Here is a 15,177-nt window from a genome sequence, read left to right as displayed (position 1 = left end):
CTTAGAGTACTGTTTAAAAATTTTTTTTCCTTTCTTTAAGGGAAAAAATGCTCCCCTTGTCCCCCCTACCCCAGAATACAAATGGTGTCCCAGCCACTTCTCTTCCTCTTTGTTTTGAAAGAAGTGTGGCAAGAGGCAAATCCAGTTTAGTAACTGATCCAGCAAAGCAAAATTTCTAAACAAGAAAGAAAGGAAACTCTATAGTGACGCTATTTAGGTATACTAAGGGGCAATGATAGAAGTTATTGGACAACTGCTAAATTTAACTAATGTTTCGGGAGTACAAAAAACAAGCAACTCAAATACCGGCAATTAATTTTCATAGAGCCTCTGGGATATTCTCCATATGTACTAGATGATCTCGAAAATACTATGTACTCCAAAATACTACATCTGTGTCCAAGAGTCCCTTAGAGTAAGTATCACTGGATGCAAACAAACAAGGGCCTTTGGCAACTTTGCTCCTATCAAATAGAGGGAACGTGTTCTTTCCAAGGAAGATCTCATTTCTCAGGACTCTGTTCTTTCCAAATTCAAATTCACTTGATCCTAAAATCAAATGCAAATTTGGAAGCTTTTGTGAAAAACACTTTTGAGAATCAAGCATATTTTCTGGTGAGCATCATGAAATTGAAATCCTACCTAGAAAGTAAACTAAACATGAAACCCCACCCATCCAAAATATCAAATGTCAATCAGTGCACAAATATAGCTGAATTCCTATTATACTTAGGACACTAAATCCATCTAGTGCTTAGGATAAAGAAAAAAATTAGGCCCATGCTTGGGGCATTTATGTTCTTGATGAATAGAAAAAATTTTCCAATATAAAAGTACCTAACAAAGCGAGGCAGAGGGATTAATGCACATAGGATGTGTATGTACTAGTGGAGAATTTTAAAGTCAAGCTTCAGGAAACAGAGGTTTCTGTATAAGAGCAGTTGGCAATAAGACCAGAAAAGGCAGGCAGGGCCAGTTCGAGAGAGACGGGAATGATAACTGAGCAGCTTATTGCCAAAGATGACCTCCCTGTGGGTGAGCCACTCCCTCACCGGGAGATGAAGCCTACTCCCCCATGCTCTTGAATTCCTGCTGGACTATGATTCACTGGCCGATTGGGTACGGCCAAGTGGCACTGAGTAATGTCTGAGGCTAGGCCCTAGGAAGCCTGGAGGGGGTCTACCTAGACTTCTCAGGATGCTCACTCTGGGGTAAGCCAGCGAGAATGTAGAAGTCCGACCACACGGACCCGGCCGTGCTGGGAGGAAGCCCAAGCTAGTCGTGTGGAGAAGCTGCATGAGGAGAAAGTCGACCCACCAGCCCAAGTGTCAAACCTGTGCGTGAAGAGCCTCTGATGGCCTTCTACCTCAGCCCATCTTGCTGAGATGGACCCCAAGAAAGAACTTGACTGGGATCCTCCAGAAACAAGAGAGAAAATTGTCATTTTGGGTCACCATGTTTTGGAGGAGTATGTTACACAGCAACAGATGGCTGAAAAACCACCTTGACCTTCAGGTTAGGGGGTCACAAGTGGTGGTGCCTAGGTCAGGTCCAACCTGCGGACAGGATTTTGGGGGGGCTTACACAATATTTTAAAAATTCTCACTAACATTTTCTAACAAAACTCACATTCTTCTGAGGCCTGAACTTTCTAATCACCCACTTCACTTACTTACTATACAACCTGCCAGGCCCCTATCGATTCTTAAAAAATGGAGAGCAAAGGATGAATACATGTATACCATTACCTAAACATATCCAGTGCGATAACATTGGGAAATCATGCTATAATCCAGAAAGATTCAAAAAAGGCCATAATTCAAAAGAATTTTAGCCTGGAAATACTAAAGCATGCATGTTCCTATTTTCAATAATACATTTAAAAAATGAATAATCAATGATTTATTTAAAAAAAAAAAAGACATCATACAAATTTACTTCTACCTTGACCTGAATAACTTCTAACAGATGATGGGCCATAGCTTTGACAGTATTATTTGGACCAGAGAAAAATGAACAGACACACACTTGGTAACTCTAGTCAAAACATTAATTATAGAATAAGATGATTGAGTTACATGTTTCTAGACCACCTATAAATAGCCAAAGTTCCTTTCAACTTTCAGTTGCCAACTCACCTTTTCTTACTCAAACCAAACCTTAATTACTCAATAACAAATTCTTTTAAAGTTTTATACCTCAAAAGAGAGAACCATGCCATGGCTTCCTAAGCATGATAGTGACAAAGTTGTTTTAGAATCCATGTGAATTTTATTGCAAGCTCCTTCAGAGCAAGAATTCTTATATGTGTTTTATTCTAGGCTTATCATCTACACCCAGCAAGGAACTTCACAGTTGTTTATTAAAATATACATTAAGGTTCTTTTTTAATAATTAATTTTAAGACACTCTACATTTACATATTTTTAATACCTTTCTGAATTACCAAATCTCTTTCTAAGTAGGATTTCAATTTCATGCTGCTCATCAACAGTAAGTTATTCCTCCTATTTTCCTCAAAACATAGAAGGAATCTGACAGATGTGAGCATTCAGAGATAAACCAGATCTCTATAGCCAAACCACCCAGACTTCAAAGATTCTTATTAGTGTGAATCGCAATATTTTTCTTCACAGTTTCAGTTTTATAGGGGCATGATGTTAAAGCATTTCCCACTTTATTAAGTTAATTATACAGTTCTAATATGATTCAAGGAGGATCACAAGAACATTTATCAACCTCCATATTCCTAAATCTCCCAAAATAGATGAAAAATTTAGACAACTGCACCCTCTCTAATGGAAGATAGGCATACGTTTAGGAGATGCAGAAAGACATACTGGGGTGTGCAGTGCTACCAAGTACCTTGAGAAGCACACTGTACTAGAATAAGACAAAACTCAAGGCAGCAAAAAAAAAAAATCACTTTCACACCTCAATTCACAAAGATCCTAACAGGCAACAAAGAAACACTGAACAGTAACCCTCAACTTAGTTGAAGATTTTACTTAGGTTTGAAAAATGTATTTCAAAACCTGTTGTTGGGAACTCAGAACATATTTTCCCAAAGCAACAATGCTACAAATACATGGTGTTTTGAGTTTTCTGGCTAGTGAAAAGAACTGTAGTAATCCAGAAAATGGCACAACTGGAGAATTTACAGCTCAATGGAATTTAAACATCATGTATACTATTTCCCTCCTTGTGGAAAATGGCTTCTGCCTTACTAACTGGCATACATCTGCCCCCTCCCCCTAGTTACTTCCACTCCCACCAAAAAAGCCCCCAGTCTCTTAGAAGTGGAAGCGAAACAGCCTGTTCTTGTGTGCTGTTTGTGAGCAGGAGCTACCGAGTGTAGAGCAACTTGAAAGGCACATACTGGAGGGATCTGAGAAGGACTGTCAAAGAGGGCAGTTTCCTAGCCTAGGGCCCAGTGCACAGTAGGCATTTAAAGTAAATTAATTATGTATGATATAAATGAAGAGAAAAATCAACAGTACAGTCTTCAAAAAGGAACCCTCCTACACTGTCAGTGGGAATGTAAATTGGTGCAGCCACGATGGAAAACAGTGTGCAGGTTCCCTAAAAAACTAAAAATAGAGTTGCCATGGGATCCAGCAATCCCACTCCTGGGCATATATCCAGGGAAAAGTCTAATTGGAAAAGATACATGCACCCCAATGTTCATAGCAGCACTTTTACAACAGGCAAGACATGGAAGCAACCTAAATGTCCATCGACAGATGACTGAATAAAGAAGATGTGTGTACACATACATACAATGGAATACTACTCATCCATAAAAAAGAATGAAATAATGCCATTTGCAGCAACATGGATAAATCTAGAGATTATCATATTAAGTGAAGTAAGTCAGACAGAAAGATCGTATGATATCACTTATATGTGGAATCTTAAACGATACAAATGAACTTACTTACAAAACAGAAAGACGCACAGACATAGAAAAAAAAATTATGGTTACCAAAGAAAAAATAAACTTATGGTTACCAAAGGGGAAGAACAGGAGGTATAAATTAGGAGTTTAGGATTTGCAGGTACAAACTGCTATACAGAAAATAAATGGCACAGGGCACTATATTCAGCATCTTGTAATAAACCACAATGGAAAAAATATGAAAAAGAATACATATATGTATAACTGAATCACTTTGCTGCCCACCAGAAACTAAAACAACATTGTAAATCAACTATACTTCAATAAAAAGTTCATTTCCATTAAAAAAAAAAACACATTAGTCTTCAGATGTGTGCACGACATTGGAAGGGTTGGGTTGGGGCTTAAGGAGAATTGGGTGGGGGAACACATCCACCCAGATCTGTGCCGTGGCTATCACACCCTCAGCTTAGCTCTGCTCCATGAAACACCACTTCTTGGTTATAAGATCAAGAGTTGTTCATAAAGTACATAAATATATTTTAAGGGGGGAAGTGTAAAAATTAGCCTTTCTTCAAATACTTTAGTTATGATCATATAGTAGTACTTTTACCTACAAGTGTTCAAATAACCTAAAGTCAATTTGCTCTTCAAGGAACATGAGCAAATAACTTTTCCTTGCTCTACATGAGATGATTTTCTATCTTATTAAGAGTTAACAAATGATTTAGAAATTTATATCCACCCAAGCTATAAAAAGTTATTCAAGACAGTCACCTGGGCATAACAGGGGTTCAACATCTTTAAGCCCATTTTACGATACTTTTTTGATATTCTTAGTAGTTATTCAAATTAAACCATCTGACATATTTTTATAAATATCTTAAACTTATCCCAGAAATATTTTTAAGGTTTTTTTGGGGGGTAGGGAAGTAATTAGGGTTTTTAAATTTTATTATTTATGTATTTTTAATGGAGGTACCGGGCATTGGACCCAGGACCTTGCACATGCTAAGCACACACTATACCACTTGAGCTATACCCTCCCCTGACAAATACTATTTTTCAAATTAAGAAGTTATACTGCATACATATTAAAGCAAACATTTTGCCCCAAACCATTTACAAATCAATCTCAAAAGTGCTTTCTGAAAGAATTTCCACATTAATTCATCAACAAGTAACCATTTTTAACTGCCCTGCATCACCATAGAGAAAACATTGTGCTTTATGTCAAGCATTCTTTTAAATACCTCACATATACTAGTTCATTCAATCCTCACAGTACCCCTTGCGTTAGGTATTATTGTCTCCAGTTTGCAGAAGAAAAAACTGAAGGTCTATGACATTAAGTCCTTTGCTCAAGGTCACACAGCTGACAGAACTCGGACTCTGACCCAGGCAGCCTAGTTCCAAAGTCTTAGTAATCCAAAGGTTACAAAGGTGTGTAATGACTACACCCTACACTCTCTGACACTTATTCATTCATTCATTCATTCAAACTTATTATTTGCCTACAGTAGGTCAAGCATCCTGCTAAGGCCTAGGTAAAGAGACAAAATAAGGCAAGATCTCCATCCTCAAGGAACTTACATTTTAACACACACCTAAAAAGGAAAATGCAAATTAAACCAAAAAGCCTAGCATGACAATTCTGGTTAAGTGAAATGTCTAGGGAAATTTAGACACGGTATTGAAAAAGATTTAGTAATAATACTCCTTATGTGTCTATCTTTTGAATACTTGCAAAAAGCTTCACATTTGATCTCTGTAATTAACTTTGTGAAGCAGACAGAGCGTTCTCATTTCATACATGAGGAATCAAAGTTCTAAACAGCTTCGCAAAAATGCCACATCCCCTTTGGCAGGAATCTGTCCCACCTCCAGAATCTGCTTCTCTAAGACTTCAGATGGTCAAATCGTAGGCTTCCTGGGGCAGCTCAAAAAGATTCACTGGGCAGATCCCCTTTCAAAAATCTGAAATTAGTTAACAGAGAGATGGGTCCATTTGCTATGAGATGTAAGGTACGGAGGGCAACAGGCTGGGGCATCCATGAAGAGCCTAGCTCAAGCTCGAAAAGATGAGATTCTAAAGCCCGTGGACAGAGAAGAATGAAGAATCTCAGAGAGCAATGCGACATGTGACCAGTCCCTGAGGGAAGACAACAGGGCGTATGGTCTTTTCCTTGTGACCCAGATGCTTGCAATATACCTCATTTTCCCTAAAGACACAAGTGTCCTTTGCAAAAGAAACTAGTAAAACAGGAGATGTAGAAGAGATGACATTTCATACTTTTTTTCATACTTAATGGCCTTGAGCAGGGAAAAGACTCCAGATGTAGTAACTGACCACACAGGTCTTCATGGTTTCTGTTTACTTGTTACAAAAAAAGAAGAAAAAAGGGATAAACTTGGCCAGCTCACAGCAACAAACATGGAAGTCAAAAGAATGTGTCTTCAGAATAATCCAGACATCATCCCTTCTGCCCCCTCTGCCCTATCCTACCTGCCTTTACTGATTCATCCCCACTCTCCTCACATAAGACTTCTTATTTTCTATCTCCTCTCACCAAAAGAAAAACAAATATCAATATTGACTATTAACTTTCACAACAAACCATTTCATCTCAGAGTATTTGTATGAAATTAAAAGTTTAAGGTCAGGACAGAAATCACCCAGGACAGAGTTCAGGAAAGGTTTGGCATCACACCAGGCCGAGCACAGCTTCTTCCCCAAACCAAGCATGGAGATCACGCTGCTAACTCGTCCCACCCCACCCCCTCCACCCCTCCACCGTCAGCGCCCAGGGAACCGCCTGGAGGCCCCAAGTTTCTGCTGTTCCAAGCCCTCTCACAGGGACACCACGAGGGCGACATGCAGGGAGGCTTCTCAGGACCCTTGGGCTGAGTCCAAACCAAGAAGATGCAGGAGAGAGAAGGCTGCCAAAAGGAGTGAGACCTCACAGACCCATGACCATGGAGCACAGGGAGCTGCCACTTCACACAAGTGCAGCCTTGGCCTCTGCGATGCTGGGTCCTTTTTCTAATGTGTGAACGACACTTATGTGTACAGCTAATGAGGAATTTTAACACAGGAGAAAAAAATCATTCATGCTGGTGGGCCCATTATTAAAAACTCTCTAGGCCTAATTGCTGTGCAATCCAGTAGCCATCACATGTCATTAAATGCATCAATTTTTGTGAGTTCATTTTGTTGCAGCAGTTAAAAACATGACAAATACTAAAAACTCAGATACAAAAAGATCAATAATAAACCTTCATAATTAGCCCCAGCTCCACTGAGAAAAGAGAGACGAGGGTAGACAGGGACAGAAGCAAGTGTGCCATGAAAAACAAGGAAAGCTTTCAGCTGGTCTTTTTTTTTTTTTTTTTTTTTGAGAGGTTGGGGTTCTTGAGATTTATAAATCCTTATCATTGAATGGCATACACCTAATACCTACTACAATTTCCATGAAGATAACTTTAAACAGGCCTGCAAAAATCATAGGCCTCACAGATGAGGTTGGGTAAGAGGCAAGCATTACATAACTAAATGAAGGTCAGACCTGCCCAGTTAGGGTACCAGGTGTGTCTTTTAATGATTCAAGAGAGAATTATGAACTGGGCTTTCTAAACGACACAGTAAAGAAAATCAGTTATTAGAAAGTACTCTTATGCCATAAAATGGAGGACTAGATTGATCTAGAAAACAATTATCCAGGTGAACAGGTTAAAAATACATTTAGTCACTAACTCTTGCAAAATTTGAATGAGGAATCATGCCTTAAACGCTAAAGTTAGGGGAAAAAAAAGAAATATGAGTTCACTTATTGCATGATTGCATTATAAAAACCCTTTACCACCCCTTACTTCACCAAAATCCTACATAATTTTTGATAAATACACAAATTCAGAAGGAAAGAATGCTATTCGTGATCTAGTACCCAGGTTTTTTTTTAAATGCTGCAAATTTATGTGAAAACTCTGACCTCCTCCAGAAAGACAGAAGATGGCAGCCCACTTCCATGTGGCACACGGGGCAGCAGTGGTTCATAAAGAACAGGGAGGCAGCACTCAGTCCAGCTGCCAAAAGGGGACCCACCCACATTCCATTTCACCATAAAAGTCAGTGTTTGCAGCCCTCAGGGTGGCCCGTCAGTGCCCCAAGGCCAGCCTGCTGTAAGTTCAAATTGTAAATGTTGCTGTGGCTCCCAAGGACATTTACAAGGTCTTTCAGACTTCCAAGGCCTGAACTTTTACATTACGGTTAATTTTCAGTGCCGCCATTTTCAGTTTAGCCTATGGATCATGCCCATGTTTCTTAACACATGACAAAATGTTGATTTGCAAAAAACAAAACGAGGAAGAATATGCTATATGCCGCAAAGCTCAGTACGTTCTTTCCTTCTCTGTATCTAGTGTAAAAGAAAGCAGTGACTAGCAATAAACCAGGCACTGTTCTACGGGCTTTACAGGGGTCATCTCTCTTAATCCTGCCAGTGAAGTGAGGACCGATATGAAGTTCAACTTACACGCAGAAAGTTAGGTAAACCCTCCAAGGCCACACTGCTAACGAGTGGGAGAGTCAGGATGGGAACTCATGCAGGCCGGCCCCCAAGCCCAGAGTTTCAGGCTTTATGGCACCATGACCTAGTGCCTCTTGGTTCTGCTTGCCCAACACCAGTGGCCAGTGGGGTCAACAAAACAAGATCTCACATGATGAATGCCATACATTTATTCATAGGAGACATAAAAATACATCCTATGGCAACCAGTTAAAAGGTCCAATAAGAAGACAAATATCATTTGACATTAATATTTATCAAATATTAGCAAAAACTGATAGAAAGCAAACAGAATGGTTTTTCTTAAAATGATGAGAAAAGTCAAGGAAGACTAGTAAGAAATAGACAAAACGCAGTATTCTTTGAAAAACTGCCTTGCAAAAGTAAACATTAAAAAACACACTTGAAAATTAACAAGTAAATAAAGTCTTATAAATATAGCTACTCATAAAAAGTGGTTTCCTCTGGAAACATTTGACTACGTACAAGTCAGTCAGAACAACTAGTGTTAGTGTATTTCTTCAAATCCTAATGTTGTCAGGAAGAAATATAACCAAAAAAATTCAAAACAGGATTCTTGTAAATATTTGAGAGGTTCTAACCAGGAGTAGGAAGAATTCCTTAATCTGGCATCCAATGAATGTGTCCTGATAAAGACAGATAATGGATAGGAATGGAGGAAATTTTAGCCTAACGCATTGCTTACAAAAATACTAATTCCTATTATCCCAGCTTCCTCAAAAGATCAAAACAACAGTAAAAAACAACTACGGCTAAAAATCATACACTTTCTGTAAATATCCTAAATCACATACACAACCCTTTACTCTTTTCAAATGGCATATACATGAGTTCATTTTATTTTACTAAACATTTGACTCAACAGTCCATCACAGTGGATATTATTTAGAAGAAACAAAGTCTTGCAATAAGCTAAATTAGACATCTGTGCTTTCTATAGCAACTGTTAAATAGGTAGGCGGGAACACAGAGTAAGTTTTCTCTCTTTCTAAGAGTTTTGTGTGTGTGTGTGTGTGTGTGTGTGTGTATTGGTTTGGTTTTGACTTTTGAAGAGTTTTTTAAAATAGGGATCAACTTTGCACCTCAGAGCAGATTCTCAATGCTTAAAAGCACCAGTTGACCACCCAGGGCCAGAGCCAAAGCCCTGTGCACCTCCACCCCCAACTTTAGGGCATCACTCCTGATCCCATTCCACCTTCAAGTCCCTCCTCCGTCTGCTCGTCCCCTTCCCACCCCAACTACAGTATCTCAGTTCTTTCAGGCTAAAGAAGGCACCTCCCAAAGACACACTAAGTTTATGTGATAAATGACTCCATGCTTCAGGGTAAAAGCCAGTAAGGACCATCCCTTCTCCTTCCTGCTTGCCTTTCCTCCCAGCCCTCAAAACAGGGCTGCCATCTTCTCCAGCCTAGGACTCTAGCTCAGTGGTGGGAATCTGGGACCAGTATGGGCAAGCAATATGGCAGCCAGCGGGGGAGGCATGTGGGTGCTGCAGCCTCATGGAGAGAGCTCACTGTGAGTGGCTGTTCACCCTGCCGCCCTGTACCCAGGATTCTGCACAAGCCTAAACTGGGAATAATCCTGCTCCAGCCTAGGCTGAGAATGATCCCTTCCTCTCTTTTGTTCTCCCAACCCGCTCAAGTATAGGCCACCCACAACGGGCTACAAAACCGCAAATGTGGGATAAAGCCTCCATATCTCAATATGAAGCCCCAGGCAAAGCCCTAGAACAACAGGCCTGGCAGCAGCCCACTCCCAGGGTTCTAGTTCTCAAGGCAAAAATGAGAGGCCAGGCCTCGATGTCCCTAAGATTCTTTTCACTCTCACAATCAAGATCCAAAATTCAGCTCAGATCCTCAGGCCACCCCAGTGTCAAGTCTCTGGAGAATGTGCTAAGTTTGCCCAATTTTGGCATTTTTGACTGTCACGTGGAGTCCAAGTTACGGCCAGTATGGAGTTGACATTGCAGTCTGCTTACTGCTGAAGGGTTAATACCACACTAGGAGTCTACAGAAAAATGGATGAAAACATTTTATGACCTCTCACAAAAAAACTTAAGACAGAAAATAAAATGGTAACATAGCCAAAACACAAGTTGCAAATCCCTTTTATCTTTGGAAATGAATTAATTCAGTGGAATACATATGGTGGTTGCTATGTGAGGCAAAATTCTGGTCAGCCTGGGAATCTAATAGGGTATTACAGCCTTTCTTTTGATTTCCTTATTCCCCTCCCCCGCATCTGGGGATTTTAAAACAAATGAAAGAAGGCATTATTTCAGCTTAAGGCATAAAGCATAAATCACAAAAGAACAAAGGAGGTTTTATTATCACATTAAACATCAAGGAGGAAATGCACCTAATGATAACTAATTTAGCGTCCAACCCTATTAGGTTAGCATTTGCTGGTTGCAAGCTTCTAGGCCAATATTTACGATTTATATCTAAGACAGGAGGTAAAAATGTCTATCTAGTGAGAAGGTCATTAAGAAAGGAAAAAAAAATCCTTGGAAAAACAGAACAAAGTACACAGATAGAGAGAAAGGTACTCTTTGCGCCTCAGTGGTCTATAGAACATTTGCCCTCTCTGCCTATAAAGTGATTTAACATTAACCACATGTAACTCTGACAGCAGAAGACTACTTCCTGACAAAACCTTTCTGAAAGATCCCTCCAACAGCCTCAAAATCCACAGACACAAAAGAATGTGAAACATATTGCCACAGGCCAGTGTCTTCAGCTTTCTGCCTAAGAAGTTTGCTTTCAGTGGGAAGAAGGGGGAAAAAACACACTCTCACAGCAACAGATTGTAGGGTGAACAGCCCCCCCTGCTTGTTGGCACGGTTCCCAACCAGCAGTGCCAGTGGCTGGGCCTTGAGCTCATTCAAGAATTCCATCTCATGGGAAGTGTTTCAAACATAGTTATTTGATCTTTCAGCATTTGCAAATGCACCTGCTAAGCAAGGAGCCTAACAGCCATCGTGCCACTTCCTTCCTATCCGTCTTCCCCCGTCATCCTCCTCTGGGCGGTTTCAGACTTGAACTAGGTGAGATGCAAAGTACAGAAAACCCCAGCCAAACATTAGTGCTGCTGCACGAGGTTAGGTGCGACCTGCGAATGTCGGCTCCATTCTCCCCACACCAGCTTCCCTGTCACTTTTTTCCTGGAGCAGGTAAGAGGGTTTTGTTTTGTTCTCTGGCTTTCCAGTGCCCGGGCTTACCTCGCGGTGGCTTCCTCCCCAGCCTGGCCATGGCTCCCCGCCACGGCCTGGTCCTTGCCGCTGGGGTGGTAGGCGGTGAGCACAACTCCCTGGGAACTGGAGAGCCAGCTCATGGTGAGAGAAGGGGCATAGTTTCTGCGATCCTGACACAGAGACCGGGAATGAAGTTCCTGGCTCTCCGGGCAACTCCGCTCATTAGCATCGGCCGGCCCCTTCCCTCGAGGCCAGCGATTCACACAGGAGGGGCGGGGCCTCTCCCGCGCAGGGCCGCCTCCCGGCTCTCCAGGGAGCAGACCTGTGACTCAGAGCATTGCCCCAACCCAGGACAACTCCAGTTCGAGTGGCTTCAACTAAGGGGTGGGGTGGAGGGGGTGCTTGCTGCCCCCACCCTCCAAGTTATCCTGATCTGATTAGGCTGCAGGCTGCAGCCTCCTCTCATCAGTGTGAGCACAAGCTGTCTTAGGAAACAATGAATTACTGCTGAGCCTTTTTTTTTTTTTTCCATTCTTAATTCCTGTTTCCATCTAATAATTTCTGCTACTTCATGTAACATGAGTAAGGGCTCTTCTTAACCCCTTCACGATCAGCGTTAAAATTAACCATAGCAAAACCCAAGCAACCTGCCTAGCAAAACCGTGAAGGTAACAAGAAAGGCTACTTCTTGTGTCGGGTTAAAAATATTCCTATAAAAATGTTGTGTACCTGGAATGTCGTCTTCTTTCATATAAAAGCCAATGCCAAGTTTATGTTGTTGCTTTTAACGAAATATCCTTCAGTAGCAAAAAGTGACCCATCTACCAAAACTCTGTTAAATGGCATTGCTGAGAATTAAAAAAAGGGGGGGGGGGGACCTACCACTTGTTGAGCACCTACTATATGCCAGGCTTTCTCTGTGACAGCTGTTTTACATGTATTATCTCATTCAATTCAGTTCAGTTCTTTCTCCATCCCCCTCCTTCTCTCTCTCTCCCTCCTTCTCTCTCTCTCTCTCTCTCACACACACACACACCTTACAACATAGATATCATTATCATCTGCAGAAAGGTGAAGCTGAGAGGCAGATTAAGTAACTTGTCTAAGACAACACAATTGTTCTATGCCAGAAGCTAGATTTGAACAGAATTCTAGGCTAAATTCCATTCTTTTTTAACCAGCATGCTGTTCTTTGTCCTGTAGATAAGGAAACAGGTACAAAAGTTATGAAAAACATAACAGCTGTTTCTGTCCTTTCTCCTCTAAAAAATTCTGCTCTCCTGTAGGTACCCAGTAGTCTGAATTGAAGTGGTATTTTGTTGTTGTCCACTTTTATGGTCTATCAGGATATCTAAACTTCCTCCTAAATAAGTGTTCAACTTCATCACTCCGTAAACATACTGTTTATACTTTTTTCGTCATTTAAAATGATCATGAGAAATTAAGTACTTTATTCACACTTAAATACTCTTAAAGTATCTAAAATGTATTATTATTCTTTAAATCCTCTTTGGTATCTACTGTGAGCTCTCATTTACAAGCCTTCCTTAAAAAAAGAGCTTATTACAGCTTTCTCCGACCCCCTCCACAATTAGTTGGTCAACCTTTACATAATTACCTCCATCAGGCTCTACCTACTGCCTCCTTTCTCCCCCCATTGCCCAAGTCCTCTCTCTATACTCTATAATTAGATCTTAACTCCAATCTTACAACAGCCCTTTAGCTCATTTTCTTGCTTTCTCCTCTAAATTACTGTGTACATTATCATCCCACCCAAGCACAGTCCTAATGATGTCTCTCTGTACTTAAAAACTTTCACTGGCTCCCCACTGCTAACAGAACCAGTCCCAAACTTTTGAGTAGACTGCTGAACATTCTTGTTACCACAAGCCTCTCCATCTCTTCTGTCACACACTCTTCCCTCTGGTCCCATCACCATTCCTTTCTGTCTCTTCCACATCTAACTTAATCCTTTACCACATAATGGGTTTTCAACAAATGTTGACTGGTAAAGAACTGAATGAACGTCATGTGTCCTTAGAAAACACACTACATTTTTTAGTTAAAATTGGTAATATTAGACCAGTGATTCCCATGCACATATAAGTGTGAACCTATGGTGAAATGTTTACCAGTTCAGGCAAGATGAAAAATACAGGAAGAAAGGCAAAAGGTAAGTTGATTGGAGTATGAGTTCTTTATGATGTCTATATGGGAAAATACTAATTCCCACATTCACCCTTATTTCTTATGTAGTTGCTCTGAAATGCAAAACAAACAAATAAACAGGAATCACTACCTTCTGCAATTATTGATAGGCCAAATAGACTCTACCTTTTAAAAACTCCTTTTTTTCTCCAATTTCTTCCCTATCCCACCCCATCCTTTCCCTTCCCTGGACCTCCTTTTTATCTTCTTTATTTTTCTTTCCTTCTTCCTTTGCTACATCCCCAGTCTGTCAGTGTTACGTATGCCCCTTGACAGCCACGAGCCAGCTCTCATGAGACAATCTATGATAAAGAGAAATTATGCCCAATTTTAACTAAAATGATGATTAAGTTATATCTTTGCATAATTATACTCTCTCCATTTGGTTAATAACAAATCACAACGTGCAAATCGAAATGTAATGATTGTGCTAGCTTGAAATAATATTTGTGTTCACAGCAGCCAGGCTTTTCTAATTTTTGTGAGGCATATATAAAATGAAATGTGGTATACATTGATTTACATAGCTTGGTACATAAAATTTGAATCCAGCTAATTTAACTTTCAGGTACATGGAAATCCTCTGGATTCCTTCTCCTTTTCTCCTAATAAGCCCTGTTGTTACTGGTCTGAGAATGTTGCCTGTCACGGGGAGACAGCTGGCAGGCTTGTGCTGTGGTGCACACAGCCTCAAATACAGGCTGAGGTAGATGAAAAATAGTTTTCAGAATTTTCTTGTGACCATCACAGAAGCAAGCCCACTGTCAAAATGCTCTTTTGAAAGGCGATTCCCATTTCACACCTAAAACCCTACCAAGCATTAGCTAGAATCTGTCCCCTATACATCACCCTTCCTCAAAGAGACACATTTTACGAAAAAAAAAAAAAAAAGTACTATTTTACTCCCTTCCGCAACCACTTTAAACAAACACTAAGAACCTAACATTCTTGAAGATGTTAATATTCCGAGCTAGTGACTGCATGCCAAACACTTTTACTGTTATGAAATAGCTCGCAAAGTAATTAACAATATCAAGACTGTTTAAACATTCATTTGTTCCCTTCAAATGGATGTCCTAGATGACATAGGGAGGAAAAAGGAAGCTGTAATTTACGTACCCAAATCAGTTCTTAAAAGCAGGGTGGAGATAGTACTGTAGTCTCAGATAACTTGATAACGATGTTTAAAAATAATGAAAAAAATTCTTAGTTTCAGTGCTAGTAGTATCAAAGAGTTATTAACTGATCTTCATATTTCGATTTCGGAGCCTATTTCGTAGTATGGAATTATA

At 40.3% G+C, this 15,177-nt stretch overlaps 1 protein-coding gene and 1 long non-coding RNA gene across 3 annotated transcripts in view; one reads left to right on the top strand and one right to left on the bottom strand.

Annotated features, from left to right (window-relative positions):
• Positions 1–15,177, bottom strand: part of ARHGAP18 (Rho GTPase activating protein 18) — a 163,711-nt gene that overhangs the window by 104,970 nt on the left and 43,564 nt on the right. The window contains exon 1 of one of the 2 annotated variants that reach the window (XM_010965533.3): positions 11,705–11,900. The exons of the other annotated variant lie outside the window; for it this stretch is intronic. Within the exon in view, the coding sequence (XP_010963835.2) occupies positions 11,705–11,817 (113 nt within the window). The 5' untranslated portion in view covers positions 11,818–11,900. Of the gene's footprint in view, positions 1–11,704; positions 11,901–15,177 lie in introns of those variants that run through there. 2 annotated transcript variants of the gene reach the window in all.
• LOC123619840 (uncharacterized) overlaps positions 9,237–15,177 on the top strand; it is a 28,904-nt gene continuing 22,963 nt past the window's right edge. The window contains exon 1 of the long non-coding RNA XR_006728584.2: positions 9,237–11,656. This is a non-coding gene — a long non-coding RNA (uncharacterized LOC123619840). The remainder of the gene's footprint in view (positions 11,657–15,177) is intronic.

Source organism: Camelus bactrianus, chromosome 8, assembly GCF_048773025.1.
Source record: "Camelus bactrianus isolate YW-2024 breed Bactrian camel chromosome 8, ASM4877302v1, whole genome shotgun sequence".
NCBI lineage: Eukaryota > Metazoa > Chordata > Mammalia > Artiodactyla > Camelidae > Camelus > Camelus bactrianus.
Note: the sequence above shows the minus strand (reverse complement) of the source record. Positions and strands in the feature narration are given on the sequence as shown.